Raw genomic sequence first — 27,105 nt, forward strand, 5'->3', positions numbered from 1 at the left:
GGGGCATTGCCTAGTACTCAACAGCATTCTGAATACAGGGGAACCCCTACCCCACTCTTGTATAAGTTTTAGTCTCCATCATAATGAGCCCCGCTGGGCTTGTAGACACGCTATAAATTGTACGTTGCAGGGGTGAATATAATGCACTGCATACAGAGCACAAGAGACAGCTATACAAGTAAGTGTCTATTTGAATTGCACCTTGTTCACATTTAGTTTCTACAATTTTATAACTGTATAACAGAGGTTACATTTTAAGCCACTGGGGAAAATGGGGTATATGAGCCAGTTCTCTAGAATTGATCTGAACCAAATTATACCTCCCAGCAAGGCGTGGGGCGAACACACAATTTTTTTTTTTTTATTAATGTGGGGGGCCCAGACACTTTGGTTGTATGGGGCCCCGAAATTCCTGATGGCGGCCCTGATCACACATACACAGCACACTATACATAACATAGGATATCACACATACATACAGCATACACAGCACACTATACATAACATAGGATATCACACATACACAGCACACTATACATACCATAGCTCATCACACATACACAGCACACTATACATACCATAGCTCATCACACATACCTTTGCACAGTGGACTCTTTACACACAAATATAGTGCAGTAACTTTTTGTAGCAGGGTGCAGTCTAGGAAGGGTTACATCACCAGGCAGAGGTCCTATGCTAATACCCCCCCCCCCTCCTCCTCCTGACTGAAGCTGCAGAGCCTTGTGAGCTAAGGGGAAAGGAAGTTAGAAGGAACATAGATAAAGTACAGACTGTGGGGTATGAAGCTGCCCATCACCCTGCTCCCCCACAATCACATACACCCCAACACTGTACTGCTGATCCCCCCCCCCTCCTTCCAAACAGCAGCAGGACTTACAGGAAGCTTCTCTTCATCTGTGTCCAGGCCGGGTCGGGGGAGGAGACGCCATCACACAGGAGCTGCTGCCTGTGCTGGATGCTCTGTAGAGCCGTGGGGGAACATGGGGAAGTCCCTGCTGCCTTCTCTATCCTCTTCCCTTTAGTCACAGGCCACAAAGGAGCCCCAGGAGCCAGGTACTGTGTGTGGGGGCGCTCTGAAGTCCGGGCCTGCTTCCCTGTGCACAATGTAACTGCTGCTGAGTGAGGAGGGGGGGGCGCGCCCCCTAGCTGTCAGCGCCCCCTAGCTGTCAGCGCCCCGTGCAGTGGCCCCACCTGCACGGTGCTAGAAACGGCCCTGTGTGTATACAGTATACAGGAGACATGTGCATACAGCATACAGATATGTGTATACAGTATACAGGAGACATGTGCATACAGCATACAGATATGTGTATACAGCATACAGACATGTGCATACAGATATGTTTATACAGTATACAGGAGACATGTATATACAGCATACACACATGTGTATACAGCATAAAGGGAACATGTGTATAAAGCATACAGACATGTGTATACAGCATACAGAGTACAGTAAAACCTCGGTTTCCGAACACCGAGGTGTTCGTACAATTCGGTATTCAAACTAAATTTCCCCCGGAAGTTTTGCTCGGTACTCGAACATTGCTCGGTATCCGAACATAACTGTCAGCTGAACTGATGTTCAGGTGACAGTTCGAGGTGTTTGGGAAAAGTGAGAGGCAGGAGCGGGCGGCTATTTAAACTTGCCGTCGCGCTCCTGCTCCTCTCAGCTGTGGGGGACACCCTGTAAAGAAGCGGGGATTCCCCTCATTATGATGGGATTCCCCACTTCTTTACAGGGTGTCCCCTGCAGGTGAGAGAATGCTCCTGCCTCACACTGCTCCCTGTCCTCTCTGACCTGCTCTCCACATGCACCCCGCCGTCCCCGGATCACCTCCTGTATGTATCCCCAGCCTGCGGCGTGCCCTTGCTGTTGCACCTGGGGCCCCGCTTACAAACTCCTTAGCCGCTTGCTCCCGCTGCTCCCCGCCGCCTCTGCAGACTCTCCTTCACCCAGCAGAGTTGGCTAGCGGCTAAGGAGTTTGTAAGCGGGGCCACGGGTGCAACAGCACGGGCACGCCGCAGGCTGGGGATACATACAGGAGGTGATCCGGGCCGACGGGGTTCATGTGGAGAGCAGGTCAGAAAGGACAGGGAGCAGTGCAAGGCAGGAGCGTTCCCCCATTAAGAGGCACCAGTGGGAGCAGTATCTGGGGTGACAGTATGAAAGGAGCATTATATGTGGTAGCTTATATGGGGTGGGGTGGAGGTCTATGAGGCTGGCACTATTAGTGGGTCTCTCTATCCTCTCGGAGTCTAAGGCTGGTGCTAATATTTTCCGCCTCGGGCAGCAGAAAACCTATAATCGACCCTGGAGATAAATAGATAGATACTGTAGATATCATCTGCCACTTTCACTGCCCTTCAGATTACACACCAGAGTGTAGAATCGGTGATATAAGGAAACAAGAGTACTACTCACATTTAATGCATTCTTGGCAGCTTCTGCTTCTGATCTGCTATCAAAACTTACAAAACCAACAGGCTGTGGATAAAAAAAAAAAAAAAAAGTTAAATTTTTAGTGTGTTACAGTGTAGCCTGAATAACCCGTACTTTAAAGAGGATGTACCACCAGGAACATCCTCTTTAACCTGAAGCCACGGATCGAACGGCGCCGGCACAGGGAAGCCGGTGCCGCGGTCCGTTTTCCAGACCGAGGCCCTGTTCCTGTGCACGGCGCCGTTCTATGCACTGGAACCGGCCGGTGCTCAAGCACTGGAGGTAGGCCGGCCTGTCCCCAGTGGGAGGGAATTCTCTCCCCTGTATGACCCGACTCCCTTAGGCCTACCTCCAGTGCTTGAGCACCGGCCGGTTCCGGTGCATAGAACGGCGCCGTGCACGGGAACCGGGCCTCGGTCCCGAAAACTGACCGCAGCACCAACTTCCCCGTGCCAGCGCCGTTCGATCCGTGGCTTCAGGTTAAAGAGGATGTACCTGGTGGTCACTGTCACTGTCGTTATAACTTTCTAAATCAACAGTAGATGTGATATAAAGCAAGTTTGCAATTTACATTCATTATTATTTTTTTTAGTTATCATGGAAAACACGGCACTTCCTGTTTTCTGACAGTTTTTTTTCTCAAAAAACTGGAAACAGTCAGAAAACAGTAACCCCTGTGTATTCCAGACCATCTCAGCACTCACAGAGAGAAGGCAGTCATGTGATTGATGGACACATTGAGCTGTGACTCTCTGTACTGGCCGGAATTCCTGTGTTTAGTCTGCTTTTTTTCAACCAGCACAAGTCAGAAAATCTGCCTTCTGGAGACTGGACCTGGATTTCTGGTAAGTTCAGCTTTGCTTTACAGCATGAGGCTATATTCACACAACGTATCTTTTCGTAAAAGTATAGCCGTTGTTGCAATCGGCAACAACGGCTATACTTTTTACAAAAAGATAGGTTGCTTGTCTTCTAAGGAATCCTCTCCGGAGCGTATACACATAGTATAAGCTCCGGCCAGGACCCCTAGCGGCACTGCAAACAACGGAAATGTCACTTTTCTGTGGCTGCTATTCACTGAATAGCGGGCGCAGAAAACCATGCCAGTACACACTCCGCTCTCTCCATACTGTGCAGTGGGGAGCTCTAAAGCGAGCACGCATGGATGCACCCGCATCAGAACACTGCGGCGCCAAAGATCATCCGGTAGGTACTGCAGTACTGGCCGGGATGATCTTCTCAGAGACCAGCCGGTCTCTTACGACGTGTGAACATGGCCTGATAATGACAAAAAAAACAATAAATGTATATTGTAAACTTGCTTCATTTCACATATACTGTTGATTTAGATTTTGAAAGTTATAACGACAGTGACACTTTAAGGCTATGTTCACCACAGTATAACAATGGCTGTTGCTTAGCAACGGGCGTTGTTATACTGGCAGAACACCGTCAGATATTTGCATGTTCCTCCGTCAGAGCTCCGGCCAGGAGGCAATCGGGACCCCCACAATCACAATGCGTGGGTCCCGATCGGTAAGTGACAAGAGCTGCTCCTTGTCATTATCAGCAGCCGTCTCTCACTCGCTATAAAGCGTGCTCATCTCCTGAGCTCACTACATAGCGGTATATACACTTTGGATGTACCAATACATCTGGGTAGTCTGGTGACAGGTGGCAGTGGCGTACCGGTACATCCTAGGTCATCTTGGGGTTTAAGTGTACACGTCGTGATTTTTTTTATTTTTTTAAGAGATCAACAGGGTTTGTAGTGGCAAGCAGTTTTGCAATATACATTTTTAAAATGTTTAAATCAATGTTATACATACGGCAAAACTGTGCTCCATGCTCCCTCCATGCCGATATTTCGTCTTTTCTCTGTTCAAAAAAGACACTAAACACAGGAGGTCCCAGCCCTTTGTGCGCTCGCATAAGGAAAGACACCTGTTCATCATGCAGGTTGTATATCCACTGAGGACAATTACCTTAGGCTAATTATATTATTAACTTTTGCAAATTATATTATCAGCTCTGCAGCTTACCAGGAGGCAATGCTCATTGTTATCTAACAATTCAGTCAGTATAGAGTCACTGTGTGGTTACAGAGGTTTTGGTGCTGTGTAAGAGAGAGCTGACCATACAGTGCAAGTACCCCAGGATTCTCTGCTACTGAATGTGGACTTGCAGCAGCTGCAGTACACATGTACGATGAAGACTTGACCCGCACCATCTGCAGTTAGGGAGGGCTGTCAATTAATCCCAAGCTGTGTCTGTGAGCAGGGGACTTCCTGTGTTTTGTCTTCTTTTTTTAAACAGAAAAAAGGCAAATATCAGCATAGAGGGAGAATGGACCACAGTCCCTGAGGAAGGGAGACACCTAGTGGCCATATTTATAACGCTGATTTAAACAGAAAACATAAAACAAAGAAATTAGTCTATTGCTTGTGATCTCAAATTAGAGGCAGTGCCTCTTTAAGAAAAAACTTTTCTAAATTTTTCTAAAAATTGTGCCTCAAAAACATTGTAATAAATAGGCAAGGACTAGTGCAGTGTCCCACTGAGATTCCTGTGGGACCTGTGGTTGGGTGTTGTCCAGCTAGTGCCTTACTTTATATGTGTATTATACTTTTGTACTGTTTTCAATTTTCTCACATTCTTGTACTGTAACTGTATTTGTACCAGTTATTCCAGTAAAGACGTATCCATTTAAGTCATCGCAGTGTTTGGTTTCTGTACTGCACCTCATCATCATGGGCACCCCAAAACTCCATCAAAGAAGATTTTCTACAGAGAAGCTGCCTTGTCACTGTGTTAATGTGTTACTTCCTCTGTAAAAAGCCTTTGAGCCATTGTAACCAACATGATCATGTCTGACACAGTGCTCTCTGCTGCCATCTCTGTCTCTGACAGGAACTGGAAGACGGGATTTTTAAATAGAAGTAAATTAAAAATCAAAATTTTTACTTTTTGAAAGCGGTTGATGTGAAAGTCTTTTAAATCAACCCCTTTAAATCATTATGAATAGGCCTGCTTCTGGAAAACTCACTGAAAACAACTGTCAGTAATTCTCTATACTGACATTTTACAGCTTAACCCCAAAGCGTTGATGTACCTCACAGATCGGAAACTTGGCTACAAGCATCTAGACAACCTTGATCTATACAGGTCACATGAGTACTGTAGGGAAGCTTCCCCTGATAGTTTCTGACTATATGATGTCATAGGATCATAATTTAGGTAAAGATGTCACTAATGTGCAGATGCTATTTTGATCAAATTTTTTAAAGGCCCATAATTATTTAGTGGAAAGGATATATCATATGAACAGCTTGTGCAGGCCAAGAACATTATTAGCAAATCTTTCAGTACCTGGCATTTCTTTCAGTTATCTGATATGAATAATGGATTACTATGAGTGAGCTGACTCACAAGGTACAAAGACTATCTAGGGACAAGGATGCATACAATATTAAAAGCTAGTAACATATGATGGAGAAACAGTATAAGGCCATGTTCACACGTCGTAAGAGACCGGTCGTTCCGTGACTGCCCGCATTAGAACTCCTCACAGCACACTATGAAGCTTTCTGCGGCTGCTATTCATTGAATAGCGGCCGCAGAAAACTGACATGTCAGTTCTTTGCGGCACCTCGAACGATCTTGGCCAGAGCGTATACCATGTGTATACGCTCCGGCCGGGATCCCATAGAAAGCAAGGCAACGTATGTTCTTGTACAAAGTATGTCCGTTGTTGCCGATTGCAACAAAGGCCATACTTTTACGAAAACATACGTTGTGGGAACATAGCCTAAGTTAGTAAGGCCTAAATTTATTTTGGTCAATAGCACACCGTTCATTGGCACTAGGGTGAAGACCAGATTACTCATCTATAGAATATAGGCATGGAGTAGGAGAAGGTAAAGGATACCTGTCAATATACCTTTCAAAATCTAAATCAGCAGGGAATGTGTATAAAGCAGGTTTGCAATTTACATTCATTATTTTTTTTTTTGTTATCATACTTTAAAACAATATAGGTCACATATCCTATGCTATACTAAATTATGATGTATACAGACATGCTCACGGCATCATCGTCTTTTCTCACCTGCTTTGATGTCAGTTTTATTAAAGAACCTTCATATCCCTGGAATAAAAAACAAACAATGATACATTTTGTTGTCAGCGTGTGAATTATTGATTCATGTACTGGTAACAGATAGATATTAAGGAAATAACATTTGCATTTTCAAGATTGACAGCAGTGTGTCATCAGTTTGTGATGTGGTAATATGCAGGGCTGTCTGTGTAGTTTCTCACTATGGGTCTTCTTTATCTTTACATACCCAGGTAAAAGTTTTTGTCAGTTGTCACATTAGGTTATGTAGCTGCTGTGCCCTACTCCAGCCACTAGGTGTCTCTCTCCCTGTGCACAGCTGCAGTTATGTGTGAAGGTTTAGCCTGCTTCACACACACTGGCACTTTCCACCTTTTGAAGTTAGTGAGTTCTAGCCTGGCTCTCAGTCTATACTTAGGAGGCCCTCAGGTGTATGTTCTACGCCACGGAATCCCGCCTGCCTCAGTGTCAGACAGCATCTCTATGGGAGGGCTCTTGCGGCTCCGCTCAAAGAATTGACATGTCAATTCTTTGAGCGGAGGGCCGCGGAGAGCTGAGACGCGCGAGCACTCCCATAGAGATGCCTTGTAAAGTGGTAGGAGTATTGTGTTACATATACAATGGAATTGATTGGTGTGTCAGCCATTTCTAGTTACCCCCTGGAGTGTGGTGATGCAGGAGGATGAGGGAGGTAATGGTGGAAGATCAGGGGAGTGATGCTGAAGGATAAAGCGGGTGATAGTGGAGGAGAGGATGAGGGGATCCGAGCCACTACACAGGGGGACCATCTATTAAAGGGGGACTACACAGGGGGCCATCTACTATATAGGGGATGCACAGTGCGTGTCGCTCTAGGGTCCCACATGAATGGGTGGGGGAGATTGGGGCGCAGGCTGGGTTGACAGCCCAGGACACATTTAATCCACCACTGGGCGCTGGTAGTAATCCCCGCCCCTCCCCCCCCATTTCCTCCCAAAAATGATCGGCCCTATCACCACATACACACACATACACGCACAGAGCTTTTTTCAGATTCACCCTGTTGCCAAAATGACCTAGAAACTGCTCTGGTGATATGGTGCCGATAGTGCTATGAAAAGAGAATTGTGGTAAGCCATGTTTCCAAAAATCTAAATAGAAATTATTCATACATTAAAATGCTATTTTTTTAAAATTTTAGGAGAACATAGTAAAAACATAGGAGAACATAATAAAAAAAAGCTATACTTACCTGTTCCTGTGCCCCAGCAGCACGACCAGCTTAACAACAGACGCAAGTGTCCAGTCTCTCCAGGCTGCCTGCATCATCATATCCCAGCAGAAATTACCTGCTCAGCCAGTCAGTGACTTCAACGGTGTCCGGCCTCACTTACTGACTGGCTGAGCTGGCATTTCTGAGCCAGGATGTGGCATTGCAGGCAGTGGTGATGTTGGGGGCACAGGGATGGGTATAGATTATTTATTATCCTCCCCCCCCCCCCTCCACCCTTGGATTTTGACCTTTCCCCGGAGTTGCCTTTTATTGTAGATTTGTAGGTATACATTAACTTCAATGGAACTGAGCTGCAAAACTACACCCAAACTAGAGACAAGAGTGGTGCTGTTTCAAGAAGAAAGCAGCCATGGACTGCTTTATGGATGTGCTTCTGAAATGTGTGGGCCTCTGCGTAGAAGATATTAATCTGTGCCGTAATTAAGGGTCCATATTAGGACCTGAACCTTTTTTTTTCTTCTGGCATTTATCATGGCCTCATACACGTGTAGGGTCCTGTGAACAGGGCTATTGAATTATTTTGGTCCTAAGTTCTGTCTGCAATTGCAGACAGAACTATGGATGTGTAAATATAGCCTAACTTTCTGAGCAACAGCAGAGATAAAAAGGAAATGAATGCCACCGGTGTAAAAGGAGAAGTCCGACCACTGGCAAAATCTCACAGCCAGCAGGGGCAAGCGGGAACACAACAATCAATCAATACTTTCCTCTCCCTGTGCCCATGATGTGCTGTGTCACAGGCCCCAGGACCACAGCCTTAAAGCAATTTCCCCCCAAGTTCTGATAACTTCTGATGACGACTTAAAAGATGCTTGTCCTGGCTAAGTCATGGCACGCTCAGCCAATCAGTTACTGCAGTGGTGTCCCGCCTTGGTCACTGATTGGCTGAGCAGGCTGTCCATCATCTGGGTCGTGAGGTCGGCTCTACAAAAGATTCTAGAGCGTCTATCTAGCACTGGAGAGGCTCGGTGAGAGGTGTCCCTCGCTGTCCCTGCCGTATGAAAAACTTTTTCACATGGCCAGACTTCTCCTTTCATGACCCCTGCATTTGATCTGAAGATCTAGGGTAGTTTTCTTCTTAGAAGCAGTGCTGTATACTGTACATTTGGAGGTATACAAGATACAATGCATGCAGTAACTTTTTTGTCCACTCAAATTCTACTAAATAAAATTGAACAGACTTTCCGACAAAGGTTAGATGGAAATGTGAACCTTCCTCTTATATTCAGATGCTGTAAACCCATAAAGACCTTGTCCTGCTCCCAGCTAGGGGTATGTGCACACTAAGAAACAGGGGTAAATGACCAATGTCGATTTGAGAACCTGTTAAAAGATCACAATGAACGATTTCTCGCTCATCGCTTGATTGTTCGCCTTGTTTACACGAGCCGATTATCGCTCAAATGGGATTGTTATCGCAAAAATTCAAACGATAATCGCTCTGTGTAAACGCACCATCAAGAAGTGGATACATTTCCATCTAGAAGAGGCAATACTTTTGAGCTAAATAGATTGACAGCAGCTGCACAAGTCTGCTAACTTGCTAAAGTGTATCAGTTGGAAGTCAGGCCTTCTACCTAGGCTGCATCTAATTGTACTCCCCTGTTAAGAGGCAGGACTATGTATGTAGCTGCCTCTACATGTCAATACCAGTGTATTATGATGACAAATGCTTATAGTAAAAATAGCAGTTACCTTAAATGGCCTGAATAATAAGTATAGCTCTCGCGGCTTAATGTCTAATGGCAATCCACTAACAAACAGCGTTCTAACCTAGAAAAGAAAGGAGAACAAAAGAAGAAACATATTAATAAAAGGCATTTTAAATATTATTTTACAATCAGTTACCTACAGAGAAGTGTCACAGCTGCAGATTTTAGTACAATTAACCAGATTTATTAAATTGCCTGAAACCCACAATGAACATTTTTTTTCCCACCGCAATCAATCGCAGCTAAGGTTTTATATCTTAAAGGGATACTTTGGAGAAAAGGTTTTCCTTTCAAATCAACTGGTGACAGGAAGTTATATAGATTCGTAATTTACTTCTATGTAAAACATTTCAGTCTGTCCGCTGCTGTATGTCCTGCAGGAAGTGGTGTGTTCTTTCCAGTCTGACACAGTGCTCTCTGCTGCCACCTCTGTCCATGTCAGAAACTGTGCAGAATAAAAAGTATACACACTACTTCACACAGGACATACAGCAGCTGATAAGTACTGGAAGACTTGAGATTTTTTAAATAGAAGTCATTTAAAAACCTGTACACATTTCCAGCTAATTTGAAAGAATAATAATAATGCAATAAATGTGTGTATGTATATATATATATATATATATATATATATATATATATACACACACACATGTATACAATACCCCTAGAGGACTACTGAAACATTATAAACAACTGGATGTATCTGCTTTGTACACGCTACAGTAACTGTTGGCAAAATAAACAAACAACATTCAGAGGTAACAATGTACTACCACAGTGCCACATACTAAAACAATGTCTCATTGAAGTGATGATGAACATAGTCCTATGTGTCACTGCTGAGCTATTTCTAGCTGAAGGGCCTTATATACATTTCTGCTATTAATCACCAATCCCTCTAATTATGTTTCTACAAGAACATTGGCCATATGTAAAACTAGAGATGAGTGCAAAGCAAGCATGCCTGAGTCCGATAGTTAGAAATTTGATTATCAGCGCTGAAGATGTTGCATGTAGCACTAAGGGTACTATTACACCAAGTTTTTTTTTGACTACTAACGATAAACGATCTCAAACGACCGCTATGGCAAACGGCCCGAAATCGTTCGCCCAATTACACGGAACAAAGATCGGTACTTATGATCATTCTTGCAGTTGTTTTGCCGTTTCAGCTATGAACGATGTGCGAACGATTTGCGAGCGATAAAACGATTAAAACAGGTCAGAATTTTATCAAACGATCAACGATTTCTCGTGGTCGTTTAATTGTTGTCTGCTATTACACTAAACAATTGTTGTTCAAATCAGAACGATTTAATGATTGTTCGAACGATAATGCTTCTGTGTAATACCACCCTAAGGCTGCCTGGAAAACATGGATACAGCCATAGGCCATAGGCTGTATCCATGTTTTCTGGGCCTCCCTAGGGCTGAATCCAACTTCTTCAGCCATCGGTAATCAAGCAGGTATCCTGCTCATCAGGGGAATACCTGGATAAATACTTAAGTCTCCCTTTGTTTCCAATGGGGCTCGTTACTCCAGTCGAGCACTCAAGCTTTCAAAAATACTTGAGTATGAGCGGTGTTAGCAGCAGGACCACCACTGTTGTAATGGCACCACCAGGGAATCAGTGGCAGGTGAGTACATTTATTTAGTACTGCCACCGAAAGCAGATATCCCCTCTAAGTATTAAAGACTCCTGGTTGTGTAGGATCTGATATATTCTAGTAAGTCTAAAATACAATATCATTGTCAGATAGAAACACAAAGAGCATTCAGGTGTTGCATAGCCAGTCTCTGTGGCAGGGGAAGATAGTCATAAACATAGAGCAATTTTAGTTTGCCAGTCTAAAACAGAGATGCAAGAGAAAGGTACATGCAGTCAGCTGCTTATATTATTACCTTTCTTACAGAAGAGAGAACCATACAAGAGGTATAGGGGCACTGATCTACTGCTGAGGTACTGTCCTCCTACTATAAGGGCACTGTGTGGCTGAAGCTATTTGGGCATTGTACCACTATCGCATTCCTTGTATAGGTCTTTGTGTGAAATTTTTTTTTTAACTTTTCTTTTAAAATAAACAGAACTGTAGAGGCAGGAGACCCCCCTTTCATCTACCAGTTAAGAATCCCTTTAACCACTGTGCGAGAGAAATTGTCCCGCTAAGAACATAAGAAGAAAAAACAGACTCTTCTGTATGGTCTTTGCTTAGTTTGGGAGGTCATGTACAGGTTTCAATAGCTCAGGTGCATTCTTATCTCCCGTCTCCTCCCCCAAAAAGCTAACAAAACTCTTGAGCTATGAATAGGATTTTTTTTTAAGAATAAAAACACATCTTGAGGAATGTTTCCAAATCTTTAAATCCTTTATGTAATGATTAACTTTTATGGTGGCTACTCTTAATTTTGAAGATGAAAGAAATGGAATAGGGAGCATATGGGGATATGTGAGTGATTCTGGCAGGAAAGCAAACTCTTAGAGACTTAGCAGAATAACCACCCTTGGCCACTTTAACCTTTTGGTTTACTTGAAAAATATAATGAAATGAAATATACAAATGACACTAGACAGGCGACGGCGGGGGAACTCACAATTAAAGAGGTTATCCAGGTAGAAGCTTTTAAAAAAAATTCCCAGACTTTAAAATTGTGAAAATAGTGTACTCACCTTCCTCAATACCCCGCAGCCTCCATTTTCATGGTGCCCAGTCTCCGCTGCACTTCATTCCCTAGTGCCGAGACTGGCATGAGATTTCTGATCAGCCAATCATTGACTGAGGCAGGACACTGCTGTAGTCAGTGAATGGACAAGTGCCAAAGTCTTGTGCTGACCCAGCAGAAGGAAGCGAAACACAGTGAAGACCAGGCACCATCATAAAGGAGGCTAAGGAGGAACAAGGAAAACGACTACTTGTTTTCTCATTAACACAACTATATCTAAAACAGTAGCTCATTAAAAGTTTAGAAACTTTCCAATAGGTCCTAATCACTTCTTGGCCTCGCTGCTATTCCCTCTGAGCTGTCTGTCAAGTCTATTGCTGGTTGCCTAGGTTCCCAACCACCTCTCTGTGTTATCAGGGGTGCTAGGCTGATAACTCACACACTGCGCTAAAGGAGGGGAATCTCGGAGCACACATCAATGAAGAGATTTCTCCTGGCTCCCTGGCCATCTTATCTTCACACTGACAGCTCCCAGACCTGTGGAGCTGTCAGGAAGGAACTTGGCATAGTAGAGCCCAACACAGAACAGAGTGCAGAGCAGAGGAGCACAGTGCTGCTGGCCAGAACAGCCAATGATTGTAGAAGTGCCCATCCTCCACCTAAAGCAGGAAGTGAAAGCAGGCCAGGAGCATGGAGAGGAGTAAGTTTGGCAACCAAGAATACCCCTTTAAGGCCGCTAGGGCATATATATATATATATATATATATATATATATATATTTTTTTTTTTTATTCCTTTATTAATTTTCCATAATACAAAATCATGTTAAAACCTTCAATTATCCACAACCTACCCCATACAATCTCCATTTGCTAAATATACCTGGTCTAGTTCATTACCATCCATTATAAAACATAACCAAACAGCATTATGCTCCGAAGGAGATTTCACCAGGGGGCTCAATCATCCCTTTGCCAGGTACTATCTAAAATCTTCCCCTTACCATCACTATATCCCAGTTTACTAACACCACCACTATATTTTACTATACTAACCGCAGAATCCAGACACCGCCGGGAGAGCACAACAGACTAGCTTAATTGAAAAATTATAAAGTCAACTCTTAGCCAGCAGACTAGGTGTCCCTCAGCAGAATTCCTCTCCCCTCGCGTACAAAAAAAGGAAAAGAAACGGACAAAAGGAAAAAAAACTAAATTACAAAAATAACAGAGATATACTTCTGATCTTTATCCACCGGGTAATTCCATCCATTCAGGGTACCCTCTTTGGCCGAACCGCCCCGTCTATGGAGCCCTTCCCAACCAGCCATTCCTTCCTGGAGCACGGGCAAGACAACTCAGGGAGACCACCTATGCTCCATACACTCTACTAAGCTCCCGGAAGGGCCTCAGCCACCATTTATCATGATAAATTATGGCCCCCCCGTCAGCTTCGATTCCAAATCATCCCTTCACATCTCAGGTGTTATAAAAAAATAAATAAATACAGCCAGGGCATATTTATTAGAAAAAAACTTCTGCCTAGACAAAACACCTTTAATACCCCAGACACAAAAGTATGAGTACAAGCCTGTGTCATCTATGTTTTCTGGAAAACTTTTTTTTTTTAGCCTAAGCTAAGAGTGGTTACAAAAGGTAAATATTAAAATAGGACTATTCCTTCCTGCTGGATCCACTTCTGTCTTTGGCTTTAACAAGTCTTGCCAGTTATTTCTATAACATGCACTCTGCACTGCCAATCACCTAAATGAAGATGCTTCTTATAGTTGTGTCAAGTTAAAGCGAATCTTTACCGGAATGTAGCCACCTCCAAATTGCAGACACCACATTGTACAGGTCCTCGCGCTGTGTCCGGTTTGGGGATTGACCTTTCTCCCAGAGCCATTACTTCGAAGACAAACTAGTTTGATTTTGGTGGCGTGGCATAGGGGAAGAGGGGCAATCTAGCATGGCCTAGAGCAGTGCTTCTCAAAGTGTGAGGCGGGCCTCACCAGTAAGGGGACCCCTAGTTGTTGGTGAGGCCCAGCTGGGGAGGCAGTTTGCACAAAAGTTACTAAGATCTGCACAGTCCTTTTTCTGTTTGCAAAGATCTCAATTTTAGCAACATTATTACTTGCTTTATTAGAATCTAGAGCTTGAGAGATAGGTGAAAAGTAGCCCTAGCATTATTTTTAGCTTTTAAATGGACTTTCACCACAGATAGTGAGGCCCAGGCTCCCTCTTGGTCAGTCTGGTGAGGCCTAGGCATTGCCTTAGTCTGTTGGGTGAGGTTCCAGTAGAAAAAGTTTGAGAAGCACTGGCCTAGAGCATCTGTGCTCTAAGCCTGCAGCGCCTTAAACCCCGGCACAGCGTGAAGACCTGTACTACATGGTACCAGCGGTTTGGGGGAGGATATATGCTGGTACAGATTCGCTTTAAAGCTTTCCAAATAACATTTGTCCACTGATTGCTGCCAGTAGCTTTCTTATGCATCTGTTCGTTTTAACCATTTAGCCATTGTTTAGTACAGTAACTTAAATAAAACCACTCAAACTTTTTCATGTACATTTTTTTCTCGAACAAGCCAAAGTTTTAGAGCTGGTCTGTGCCTAGCTCCGTTGCTCTTATGTTTAATGCTCGATTGGTTACATGCCAATTCTCCTCCCATTCCTGCCTTGTAATGCTGGGAATCTATCATGTTAATGACATCAATATCAAACTGCGGAGGGGTTTTGGAATAACAGTAAATGAATAAACAATATAAATCTCTCACCAACAAGCCGCCCAGTCATTTCAGGCATCTGAAATGCTTTATTCCTGTAATCTTCACTATAACAGAGTGTAACATTCCTTTACAACTAGAAGTGGTAAGTTGCCGTCATGTAATGTTCAGCAAATACCAAAATTACAGCTTTGTGTAACTAAACATATTTGGTGTACTACACCCTCTACATGCTTCTTACTTCCTATAAAGAAGGACAACAGTGTCGGCATAAAAAAGCCTGTTTAAGTTAGAGTTGAGCAAACTTTTCAAAAGTTCGGTTAGGCACGTTTGTCTAACTTTAAAATTCAAATCAAACATTAAACAAACCCATGAAAACAGCTAAACGATTACATGCATGAAGCTGTTTTAGTGAGGTTAAAGTTTTAGTGAGTAAAGTTTGATTATCTATACTTACCTGTCTGTGCTTCCTTCTCCCCTCTCTGGAGTTCCCTGCAGGCACCAAAAGCCCACTTAGGCAATCAATGACTGAGACTTAGGGGCCTATTCCATGGAGCGATAATCGTCTGAATCGGCCCGATTTGGCCGCTTATCGCTCTGTGGAATAGAGAGAACGATCAGCTGATCATTCATTTAGGTTCAAACCAAAAGTCATCGTTCGCCACCAGCTGATCGCTACGGCTCATCGCCACCAGCGACCGACGATTTCAGCAGCATCATACATTACCTATCCGGGCTGCAGGTCTTCTCCTTCTCCTGGGGTCCCGCACAGCAGCTTTGGAGCTGGGCTGTCTGAACTGACAGGCCATTTAGCCAATCACTGGCCGGAACCACCTCGGCCACTGATTGGCTGAGCGGTCTGTCAGTTCAGACAGCCCCGCTCCGAAGCTGCTGCGGCGCGGGACCAGGAGGAAGAAGGAGAAGACCTGCAGTATGGACAGGTAATGTATGAAAGAAGGGCTGCAAGGAGATCGGTAACAATGTCCCTGCAGCCCTCGCTTAACGATCATCGGGGCTGTGGAATAGGCCCAGTAAACGAGCGCCGATCTAGCAGATCGGCGCTCGTTTACATCGTTGATCGGGCCCTGCTCAGCCAGTGGAATAGGACCCTTAACAGCGCCACAGCCAGTGATTGACTGAGTGGGCTGTCACTCTCTAGACAAGAGTGACAATCCGCTCAGCCAATCACTGGGCGCAGCGCTGTCCTATCTTAATCAGTGATTGGCTAAGTGGACTGGAGGCATCTTTGATCAGGGTAGAAACTGGAGACCTGAAGGAGGATACAGCGGATTGCGGACAGGTGAGCATATCTTTTTTTTTTTTTTTCATGTGTATAAAATTCTTTGTCAACTTTTTGAACTTGTTTCGAACTTTGCAGAAAGTCTGCAACAAATCTAGGTTTGTAAGATTCGGTTTGCTCATCTCTAGTTTCAGGCTGTTTTAGATGTTTTAAAAAATAATCTTTTATCAGTATTTTTAGATGTTTATTGGGCTGAAGTCTAAACTATAGCCTAAACAAACACTATTACTTTTGTAGATTTTTATGCCCCAAAATAAATCCCAAATATTATGCAAAAATACATCCATATTTTATTATGTAAATGGCCCAAAAGAAATCCCTGGACATGCTGCCCCCACTCAGGATAGCCATAATAAAGCAGCGACAGACACACTGTTTTCAGCAATCTGCCGGTGCCTAAATTGTATGTTTTTTTCTTGTACTAATCTGAACTTTGTCTGATTCTAGTACTTGCTTTGTGGCGATTGACAGGTTTTTCACCACACCCTTCTGGTTTCCTCTGCTAGCTATAGTGCTGAGCTGCGGATGGTTTTGACTGAGTAGTGATGGACATTAGTCTTTGCCACTCATCTCCCTTCCCTATCAATCTGTGTTCTGTGTGATCTGGATGTCAGAAGGCCGGTCCACTCACACCCTGGACCGCTTGTGATAGCCTCTTGTAGTTTGAGCTGACATTTGTGATTGTATTGTATTGCTTGGATTTCTGACCTCTTTGCCAATATTTCTGTCCTCCGTTTTTGCCTGCTGTGTTTGTATTATTCTGCTTTCTCCACTTTGACCTGCATCTGCCTGACTATTCTTGTGTTTGTCTGTCTTGTCTTGTTCTGTGTTTCACCTAATAAAGGGAGCATCACTCAATTGCCCCATGCCGCCTAGGGTCGGACTAGGAAGTAGACAGGGACAGTTTGTAGGGCCTAGCACTAGGGATCACATTGTCTGTCTATGCAATTTCTTGCTACTCACTGCCATCTCCTTTAACATCATCTTGCCAAGGGCATGTGCGCATAAAGGGAACCTTTTATCAAGACATTGCAATCTAATCTATCACCATCATGTTATAGAGCAGGAAGAACTGAGAAGATTGATATATATCTTTACAGGAAAATATTCAGTATAACTTGTTGATGGAAATCCCTGATCATTCTGTGTTAAGGAGTCCAGTGGGCGGTGTCACTCAATGAACTGGACTCTTTTGCATGGAAACATCAGAGATTTCAGTCAATAAATTACTAAATCTTATACTAAATCTTCTCCCAAATAGATATATATCAATCCACTAAGCTCTTTCTGCTCTATAACATGATGCCGATAACTTAGGTAGCATTTTCTTGGTGATGGGTTCCTTAGTAGTCTATTCCATTGTATTTCACTGAACTTAGTAATCCTTGGGGGACATTTTCATACAGTGTACAGATTCTTTGTAGTCTGACTGTAAAGAATGGTAGTAATTTCCAAGAAAAAAAAAATTACATATTTGGAATTAGCTTTAGCAGTAACAACAATTTGTGAGGGTAAAACACAGTAATGGATTTCCTTTAAAGGGTCCTTTTACTCAGAACTGCATTTTATTCCCAGCCATGCAAATATCTATGACTTTACATACCGCCACAGAGAAACGTGAAGCCCATAAATAAAGGAAATAGTAAGTAGACTTATGTAAAGTTTTTCCACTAGAATTATTCTTAGATTATTCGACCTTAGATTGTAATATTATTTTAAGCTCTTCCTGATTCATAACAATATTAGACAAAACAGGAAGTTCCGATTTTAGTTACCAAACTAATGCTTTCCAGCCTGATCTACATGACTTCAGCTCCACAATATTTCAAGATTTAATTGCAGAAAAAGTTTAAGTAATCCTCCAGGTACCTACCCGCTTACAAAGCTGAATGGCAGGGTGATCACTGTTTCAGTTCTCCATGCTACATAGGCTTGTTTTAGTCTTTACCCCAAGAACTGTATTGTAATCTAATGTAGGAAAAACTACATTGCAATTCGATGTTTCCAAATGTAAAACAATGCACTTGGGGAGAAGGAACCCTCAATCTGAGTATCATATCGGCAGTGCTGTGTTAGAAAAGACTTCAGAAGAAAAGGATTTAGGGGTAGTGATTTCTGACAATCTTAAAAGGAGTCACCAGTGCATTATCGAAACCTTTAAATATGTCAAAGAACTTAATAATGTTCAAGAAGCAAGTGCTTTTAATAAAAAAAACTCAACGCAAGAACAAGGGGTCACAGAAACAACATAAGAAAATATTACTTACTATTAATGAAAGAGTAGTTGATGGTTGGAACAAACTTCCAGCAGATGTGGTAGGTAAATCTACAGTAACTGAATGTAAACCTGCCTGGAATAAACATATATCTATCCTGAGATAATAAGAAAGGAAATACTAAAAGGGCAGAGTAGATGGACCCAGGGGCTTTTTCTGCCGACAGTTACTTTGTTTCTACATGTCCCAAATAGCAGCTCAGCAATGGCTATGTTCACACCGCATTTACAGTATATGTTGTGTGCACATATAGCAGAACATATTCGCAGGGCCCCATTAAGTCAATGGAAGGATGGCAAATGATTTTTTTAAATTTGTGTATTAAATAGGGTAGTTGACTATGCTAGTCAATGCATAGGCGTCCATTCTATCCATCCTATACCTTGCAGTACACACTTTTTTTTTTTTTTTACAACTGTACCCTATGGGTGATATAAGCCACTACATCCCTTTACAGTAGCATGTTTAAACTTTCTTGTCAGAGATATAGCCCAGGAAATACTCTCCATGTACACTGTACCCTCAACAAAATTCCTAAAAGCAGCGTGAACATAGCGGTCAGGGATCTGTTTGACGTCAGTCCTGTTGACTGTCCAATGATAAAAAGCAGAACTGTAAATGATGCTCCTGTCTGTAACACAGGCTGTAACTTCAGATCTTTACAAGACTAATCCAACTAATCCAGTGTATTAATAGTTACTCAACATTTTATGTAGATTAATTCTATACATAAAGAGTGTTCATTATAAGTTTGTAAAGATGGCAGTGGCACAATTTTATATACATAAAAACAGCCACCTCCAGCCCGCTCAGCCAATCACTGGCCGTGGCCCTGTCCTCAGTCAGTTAGTGATTGGCTGAGCAGGCTGGAGTTGGCTGCCTGAGACACTAGAGACTAGAGAGGGAGGTCACAGGTAAGTGGTGATTATTGAACTTGCTACACTAAACCACCTAAATGCCTGCAATCGTTTAGCTGTTTTAGTGCGGTTCTTTTAAGGTTTGAAAGAACCCAAACTTTGCCTCAAAGTTTGCCAAACCTGCCGAACCAAACTTTTGAAAAGTTTGCTCATCTCTAATTTTGACATGTATGTATGGCATGTTTTATTTAAGCAGTATCAGTTTAAAGGTCTATGGGAGACTAGCCAATTCTTTCTGTATAATCTTTACTGCAGCTGAATTCGAATGCGTGCGCGCCTGCATCCGAATTCCCCCGCTGCACACAATGGAGCGTGTGGCCGAGTCGCTCTCTCCATAGTGTGCACTGACAGGTTTTCTGCAGCCGCTATTCATTGAATAGTGGCTGCAGAAAACTGACATGTCAGTTTCTTGCTGCACTGCTAGGGATCCCGGCTGGAGTGTATACTATGAAGGCAGCACTATGTAAGTTCCGTAGTAATCACGGCCGTTCTTACAATGGCCTTGATTACTACAGAACTTACGTAGTGGAAACATGGCCTAAGGTTGAAGGCGAATATGTAAACCAAAGCTCATTATTTGACTACTGACCCAGCGTTATAATGTTATGTGTCTTGTGTTCAAGTTTATACAATATACCTGTACATTTAGTTAAAGGGGGACTTTTTTTTAAATCAGCAGGAGTCAGAAAGTTATATAGATTTGTAAATTACTTCTATTTAAAAATCTGCAGTCTTCCAGTACTTAGCAGCTGCTTTATGTCCTGCAGGAAGTGGTACATTATTTTTCAGTCTGACACAGTGCTCTCTGCTGCAACCTCTGTCCATGTCAGGAACTGTCCAAAGCAGGAGAGGTTTTCTATAGGGATTTGCTACTGCTCTGGACACTGTAACATCTAACCTGCTATAATGTTTATAATAAAAAAAATGAAAATATAAAGACCATATAAAGGTCATACATGAAAAATAATTTTCCATAAAGATAAGAAGGTGAAGCTTTAGCTTAAATCATGAAGTCGTTCATGGTATGATAGCATCAATTTCATATCCAGTGGAAGAAAAAAATAAAAAGACTCTCTTATCCTAAGAAGAAAAATACTTTCCTTGACAGCTTTATTTCACAGAATCTAATAAAACACAATGCATAATGGAAATTTTAACCTGTCCAAAGGATTCATATTGCAAATGTTCCAAACTATTGCAAAATCTTAGGCTAAAGATTTGTACTGGTAGTATATTCATAGTCAAGAGCCTTATAAAAGCTTCTGAACACTCACATGCTGCTTCCTTACTAAGGATAAATTCACACATTGCAAAACTGTAAGTTATCCTATCTGCAGATCTGCAAATGTAAAAAGCACAGTGGATTAAAGTACAGTAAAAATGGATGAAATTTTACAAAATCTTATGTGAGCAACAGTTCAATATACAGTATGTGATGTCTAGAACAACATCTCTGTTTATTTGTTAACCATTTCTGGCAAAATGTAGTAAGCCGAATTTTAACTGCTAGAAAACCCAGTCCTTTTATGAAGGCAAAGCTATAATAAGATCCAATTTCCTGACCCCTATGGTTCTATTTAGCATGGATACCCTTTCTCCTGACAGGTGTCCATGCCGAAAAAAAGGCTTGGAAATTATAGGACATGTCATAGAACTATAATTGACCAGAATTCTGTCACAGATGCCCCATAGAACCATATGGAGACATCTGGAGAGCTCCAGGTGTGCATCCTGAAACTGTCTGGATTTCTGGATGGTTCCCGGACCGGTCAATCAGTCTTCTCCAGCTACACAAGGCTGTTCTCTCCCTACCAGCATTGGGTCAAATGAGTGATGTCACATGTTCGCTCGCAAAGCCAAAGACAGAGGGAGAAGCTGGAGGAGGGCACCGCTGCAGCCTGCAGCAGGTGAGTATGTTTTTTTTCCCCCTCTGTTTTTACGGTCAGGAAAAACTGATGGTTTCTTGAAGCCTCCTGAAAGGCTTCCTGATCACTGGTCTAAATAAGATGTTTTGTCAAGGGGACAGTGGCGTCTATTATAATAGGTAACTTCAAATTCTGAGAACTTACAGTATATCAACCAAGGGTTAGTGTTATTAATCATCCTGTCAAATGGAGCCAGTAAAGATGAGGACATTGATGTGCATCTCCATTTTGATGCACATCAATATTTCTGAAGACAACACACACACAGTTAATGTTATCATGACCTGTATGATTGCTGCACTACAAGGGAAACAGGTCTTTCTCAAGCACAAAGTAAGCCATTCTAACAGGATTTCATATTGTAAAAACACTCTAAAATGATATTTTATATTCCCTCTGGAAGCTATCTTTTAACAGGCAGGAAATCTAACTCAAGCTCATACATTTATCCCCTAATTAAAGCCTGGAACAACCTTTGGTGGTTATAGAGGACCACAATATGGGAACAGTCCATCTTTTTCTTCTGGTTGCGCTGGTTATCGCTTAATAAAGCAAACCTTTCAAGTTGATTTTAGTCAGGTTTTAGTTGGGTTGGTTGGTTGCAGTGATGGAGTCGCTGATTATGTTGTGCCCCCTATACTGCAATTAGCTTCTGTCAGCAGATTTCAATAAGCTGGCAGTAATTCCAGGAAGGGCAATGCAGCAGGGCGAACACCGGAAATTTAACTCCTGGAAATCTGTATGTGAATTAGATTATTATTGTATATAACATCATGGTTTTCTTCTCATAATTAAAGTGAAAAAAAAATCTGGCTTCAAATCCATTGTCCTCGTGTAATCACCCTGCTATAAACAATGACCACTTTACAGTAAATAACTGTGCTGTCACCACCATTAATTCCTACAGTACCTATAGCGGTGGTAATGTTTATGATATACTCAGTATGTACAGCTCTGGGAAGAGACAGACTGCTAGAGATGAGAGAACTTTTGAAAAGTTTGGTTCAGCAGATTTGCCAAACTCTAACGTGAACTCTGAACTGAACCTTAAACGAACTGCACTTAAACAGCTAAATGATTTCAGGTGTTAAGCTGTTTAAGTGCGGTTCAAAAAACGTGCTAATCTATACTTACCTGTCTGGGCTCCCTTAGTGTCCTTTTCCAGAGTACTTAATAGCCACAAAAAAGGGGTATGCTCACCTGTCTGCACTCCTCCCTGTGTCCTTCTCTGGGTCTCCTCTGTCCCCCTGCTGATCGTAGCCGCCTCTAGCCTGCTCAGCCAATAATTGACTGAGATGGGAAAGTGCAGCAGCCAGTGATTGGCTGATTGGACTGGAGGCAGCTCCGGGGGACACTGGAGTCGGGAGATGTAGGACACTGTGTAAGCGCCAGACAGGTAAGTACTGATGAGTGAACTTTTTGAACTGCGCTAAAACATCTAAATGCCTGCAGTTGTTTAGCTGTTTCAGTGTGTTTCGTTTAAGGTTTGGATGAACCCAAACCTTACTTCAGAGTTCGGCAAACCTGCCGAACCGAACTTTTGGGTAGTTCCTTAATCTCTAATAATATTGTACAGCATGCCTTTATATGAAATCAGAGTCATTCTGAGACTTCCATAGGTGCTGTATTATGGTGTTGTACAGCGGGGCGTACGGAGCCATAATACAGTCCTTTATATCTGCCCTTATAATAACAATCTGTAGATAAAACTCATATTCTTTCTGGTCGAAAGAACAAAATTTCAATTACAGTCTAGCACGAGTGCTGCATTTCCTGCTGTTTGTTGCGGAGCCCCCACTGTTACTCTAATCATCTGGAGAGTTCATAAAATAGTATCTAAACTCCAAATTGAATCCTGGATGCATTCCATGCGTGTCTAGACCTAAAGTTACAGGCCAGTTAAACAGCATTTGCCAATTGTGCCATCTCAGATTTCTTCAAAATAAATCCCTAGATTTTTTTAATGTGCTTTGTATTAAGTTCAGTTGTGGATTCGTATTGTGACTAGGGATGAGGAAACACTATTTGTCTTTGCAATATTGTTTGCCTTAGCCAACTGAACACGTAGACTTGACAATGTACAATAATATTTGTCACTGCATGTGGCTGGTTGCCATATTTCTGTATAAACCAACTAAAACTCCATAACTGTGACACACAATACACTGAAATTGTAGGTAATAGAGATGAGCGCAACTGGAGCATGCTTGAGTGCGATCATTCGGCATTGATTAACAGTGACTAAAGAAGTTGGATGCAGCCCTAGGGAGTCTGGGAAACATGGATTCAGCCTTAGGCAGTCAATAATTGGCTGAGTGGCCTGTCATTGCACAGACGGGTTCAGAAGTGTCAGGCAGTGTCTGCGGTCACTGGAAAACGGGCAGGAGAACACCAGGGAGCGTGGAATGGTAAGTATACATCACTATTTTCTATATAAAGCAAGGGCTACACGGAAATCGCTAATAATGTTTGTGCAGCCCGCACGCACGATTATCAAGTCATGCATAGGCTATGTAAGCGAGCGACGATATTGCGGTGTGGGGTCAGGCTGTCTAATATGGCCCTTAGTTTTAGACCAAGTTGTAAGAATGAACACTGCAAGATTTCAGGATTATTTGATATTATTGGCAGTAACATAGAAAAAGAGAAAAAAAAAATCTTCAAAAAATATGTTAAACTCAAACACTTGATTTAAACTGTAGGTCATTTTCTGATGACACAGTTTCTCTGCATATGTCTCCAAATCAACAGTGGTTAATCCATGGCAAATCTGCAGAGTATGGCCCCCTTCACACAGCTGTGAAATCCTAAAAAAAATCCGGGTACATTTCCAGACCCATAGGGTTCCATGTTTCCTATGGGGCATCCACAATTCCAGACAGTTCTGGATATACATCTGGAATCTGTCTGGAATTCTGGATTAGCAACCTGGGCAAACGGGGGCTGATGCTGGCCCTTTAAGTGTACCCACTCGTAATGAGGAATGCATACAGTTAACTACAGCGCTGTGATTGAGCAGACTGGAAGCTATTGGCTCCCGACCCTGTCAATTACTCTTGTGGCCAGAAGCAGCATTATACCTCCGGTCACAGGAGGCCGCTAGCACAAACCCCTGCCCCTTGTGTGTTTTTATGACCAGGTAACACTGATAGTTTCCTTAAGCCTCCTGAAAGAATTCATGATCAGTATTTCCTGATCGTAAAAACAATCGTGTGAAGGAGGCCGACTTCTGTGAGTGAAAAGAACAGAGAAGCTGTCACAGTGTGTGAAGAAGCTCTACAACATTAGTAGTATAGTGCGGACAGTGGGATCCCTGTAAAGTTGGCTTCACAATAAAATATTTGCTTTGCCCAAACTAAGGCTTTCATTACAGGTTTCATCATTACAGTCGCATCTCCTAATAATGGGTTATGTGTATCTACATTTCACTCCAACAGGCCTACTACTGTTAGTGTCAGCACTGTCACATGCAATGCCCACAACACACTGATGTTTGTATTACAACACTGCAAATGTAATGCCCAGGTGTAAGCTGTAGTTCCTGGGCAGTTCCTAAGGTAAACTCTGTAACAAGGGCCCCTCACCTACTATGTGTCACATTTAATACTGGTGTCATATATTTAAAAGGGTTTCTGCAATGTTTTTTCTTTCAACTAAACTGGTCAGAAAGTTAAATAGATTGGTAGTTTACTTCTATTTAAGAAACTCAAGTCTTCCAGTACTTATCAGCTGCTGCATGTCCTATAGGAAGTGGTGTATTCTTTCAAATCCCCATAGATAACCTCTCTTGTTCTGGACAGTTCCTGCCACAGACAGAGGTGGCAGCAGAGAGTACTGTGTACTCCCCCCCAACCCCCCCCCCAACCCCCCCGCCTGCAGTGGATTTTTCATTTTGGCTGGACTTCTCCTTTAAGATATTCTGAAAGGGGAGAAGGTTAAGTGTTGCAAGACTCCTGTCACTCCTGTGATTTGATGTTTCAGCCTCCTTGACTGATGGTCTCTTATGAAGTTGTTACTGAATATAGCTTATAGGATTGGTAACATAGAGGGAGTGAAAGCAGGGGAAATGTAGAACTCAAAATTATGTCTGATTGGAGGCGGACAGGAGGCTGAACTGCAGGGAAGTAAGTACAATATATATAAAAGAAGTCCAGATCTTGATAGCCAAAAAGGTGAGTGCAACTGGAGCGTGTTTGGGTCTGATCGCTCACAGCATTTGATCACCAGTGGCTGAAGAATTTGGATGCAACCCTACAGCTGCCTGGAAAACGTGGATACAGCCATAGGCCATAGTTTATATCCATGTTTTCCTGGACTCCCTAGGGCTGCATCCAACATCCACCGGTAATCAAATGCTGAACGATCGGACTCAAGCATGCTCCAGTTGTGCTCATCTCTCGTCTTTACCAAAGACATATTAATTTTACAAATGCTCATACGTCTGTTGCAAAACACTTTCTTGAACCAATAAAATTCCTGCTGGTTTTAAAATGGTTTTGACTGTCGGGAGTAAATGTAAAACAGATGGTTCAGTTAATAAACAAAAGATTTTCTTCAGCCTTGTAAACTAAGGTGCTTGTTGTCTTTTTATGGAGTTGCACATAAGCACTAAATGCAAGTCTCTTATTCATTGAGGAAAGTCATTTGCCTTTACACAGAGAGATTTATCTGACAGATTTCTGAAGCCAAAGCCAGGAATGGATTTAAAAAGAGGAGAAATCTCAGTCTTTCCTTTACGTCCTGTTCTTGTTTATAGTATAGTCAGGAACGACTTTGTCTTCAAAAAACTGTCAGATAAATCTGTCTGTGTAAAGGGACCCTTAAAGTGCCCTTACAAATTAGCTTGGACAGAAGCTGAAGGTTCAGGAGCTGTAATGCTAATCTTTCCCTGGTCTCAGCTATAATTAGTAAAACAAATTTATATAATAAAGAGTAGAAAAAAAATTATTAATTTTAACCCTTGTTGGTGAACAGCATAGGCAGATACCAAATTGAGAGGAAGGGGTTAAAGGGAATCTGTCACCTAAATTTTCTTTTACTGACTAGAGTTAGATACTAAAAGTTGTTATTTTACTCCAATCTGTTTGTATTTTCTGACTCTAATGTCTTTTATTTCACTATTTGTACATTGTTATGGGGGCTGCCATCTTGCCTGGGCTGTTCTTAACAGCATTAATTGATATGCTTTACAACAAGACTCGTGGACATAGACCACAATAGACAGACTCAGTTCCCTTGAGATTAATGTGAAACATTACTGAGCGTGCTCTGTGACCTTTGAAGAGGTCATTCCACAGGGAACTGCTATTGTCTCCTGTATGCTCCTAATGCTGTACAGATCACTTTACAGCAACCTCCAATGATCATCAGAGACACATCAGGAAGTCTCATCGTTTTAGCCCCAGTGGTGAGAATGAAAACTGCAAGATTATTTTATAATATAGATTGAAAAATAGAAAATTAGAAAAAATGACACCAGAATTCTTAAAAAATATGTTCAACTGTTTTTCTGTCATTTTCTGATGACATATTCCCTTTAAGTGTCCTTTTACCCGACATTGTGCCGTGCAATAACGTAAACCTGACTAGGTACCTAAGGGCGCCCTTTTCTCTTGCACCCTAGGATTTAGTTTTTAGTGTATAATTTACACCTCTTATATTGGCTTTGAGGGTCTTTTACACTGTTCAATGAGTCAAGCGGCAAGTGCGCACAAATGATCCTTGTATAGTTTGTG

At 42.4% G+C, this 27,105-nt stretch overlaps 1 protein-coding gene across 2 annotated transcripts in view; it reads right to left on the reverse strand.

Annotated features, from left to right (window-relative positions):
• RBPMS (RNA binding protein, mRNA processing factor) overlaps positions 1-27,105 on the reverse strand; it is a 163,825-nt gene that overhangs the window by 85,585 nt on the left and 51,135 nt on the right. For both annotated transcript variants that reach the window (XR_011363967.1, XM_069978054.1), the window contains exons 2-4: positions 9,550-9,627; positions 6,573-6,611; positions 2,447-2,509 (exon numbers count right to left, since the gene is read on the reverse strand). Coding sequence is in view for 1 of the 2 variants with exons in the window: in XM_069978054.1 (XP_069834155.1) it covers positions 2,447-2,509; positions 6,573-6,611; positions 9,550-9,627 (180 nt within the window). In the remaining variant the exon portion in view is untranslated. The remainder of the gene's footprint in view (positions 1-2,446; positions 2,510-6,572; positions 6,612-9,549; positions 9,628-27,105) is intronic.

Source organism: Dendropsophus ebraccatus, chromosome 7 (assembly GCF_027789765.1).
Source record: "Dendropsophus ebraccatus isolate aDenEbr1 chromosome 7, aDenEbr1.pat, whole genome shotgun sequence".
NCBI lineage: Eukaryota > Metazoa > Chordata > Amphibia > Anura > Hylidae > Dendropsophus > Dendropsophus ebraccatus.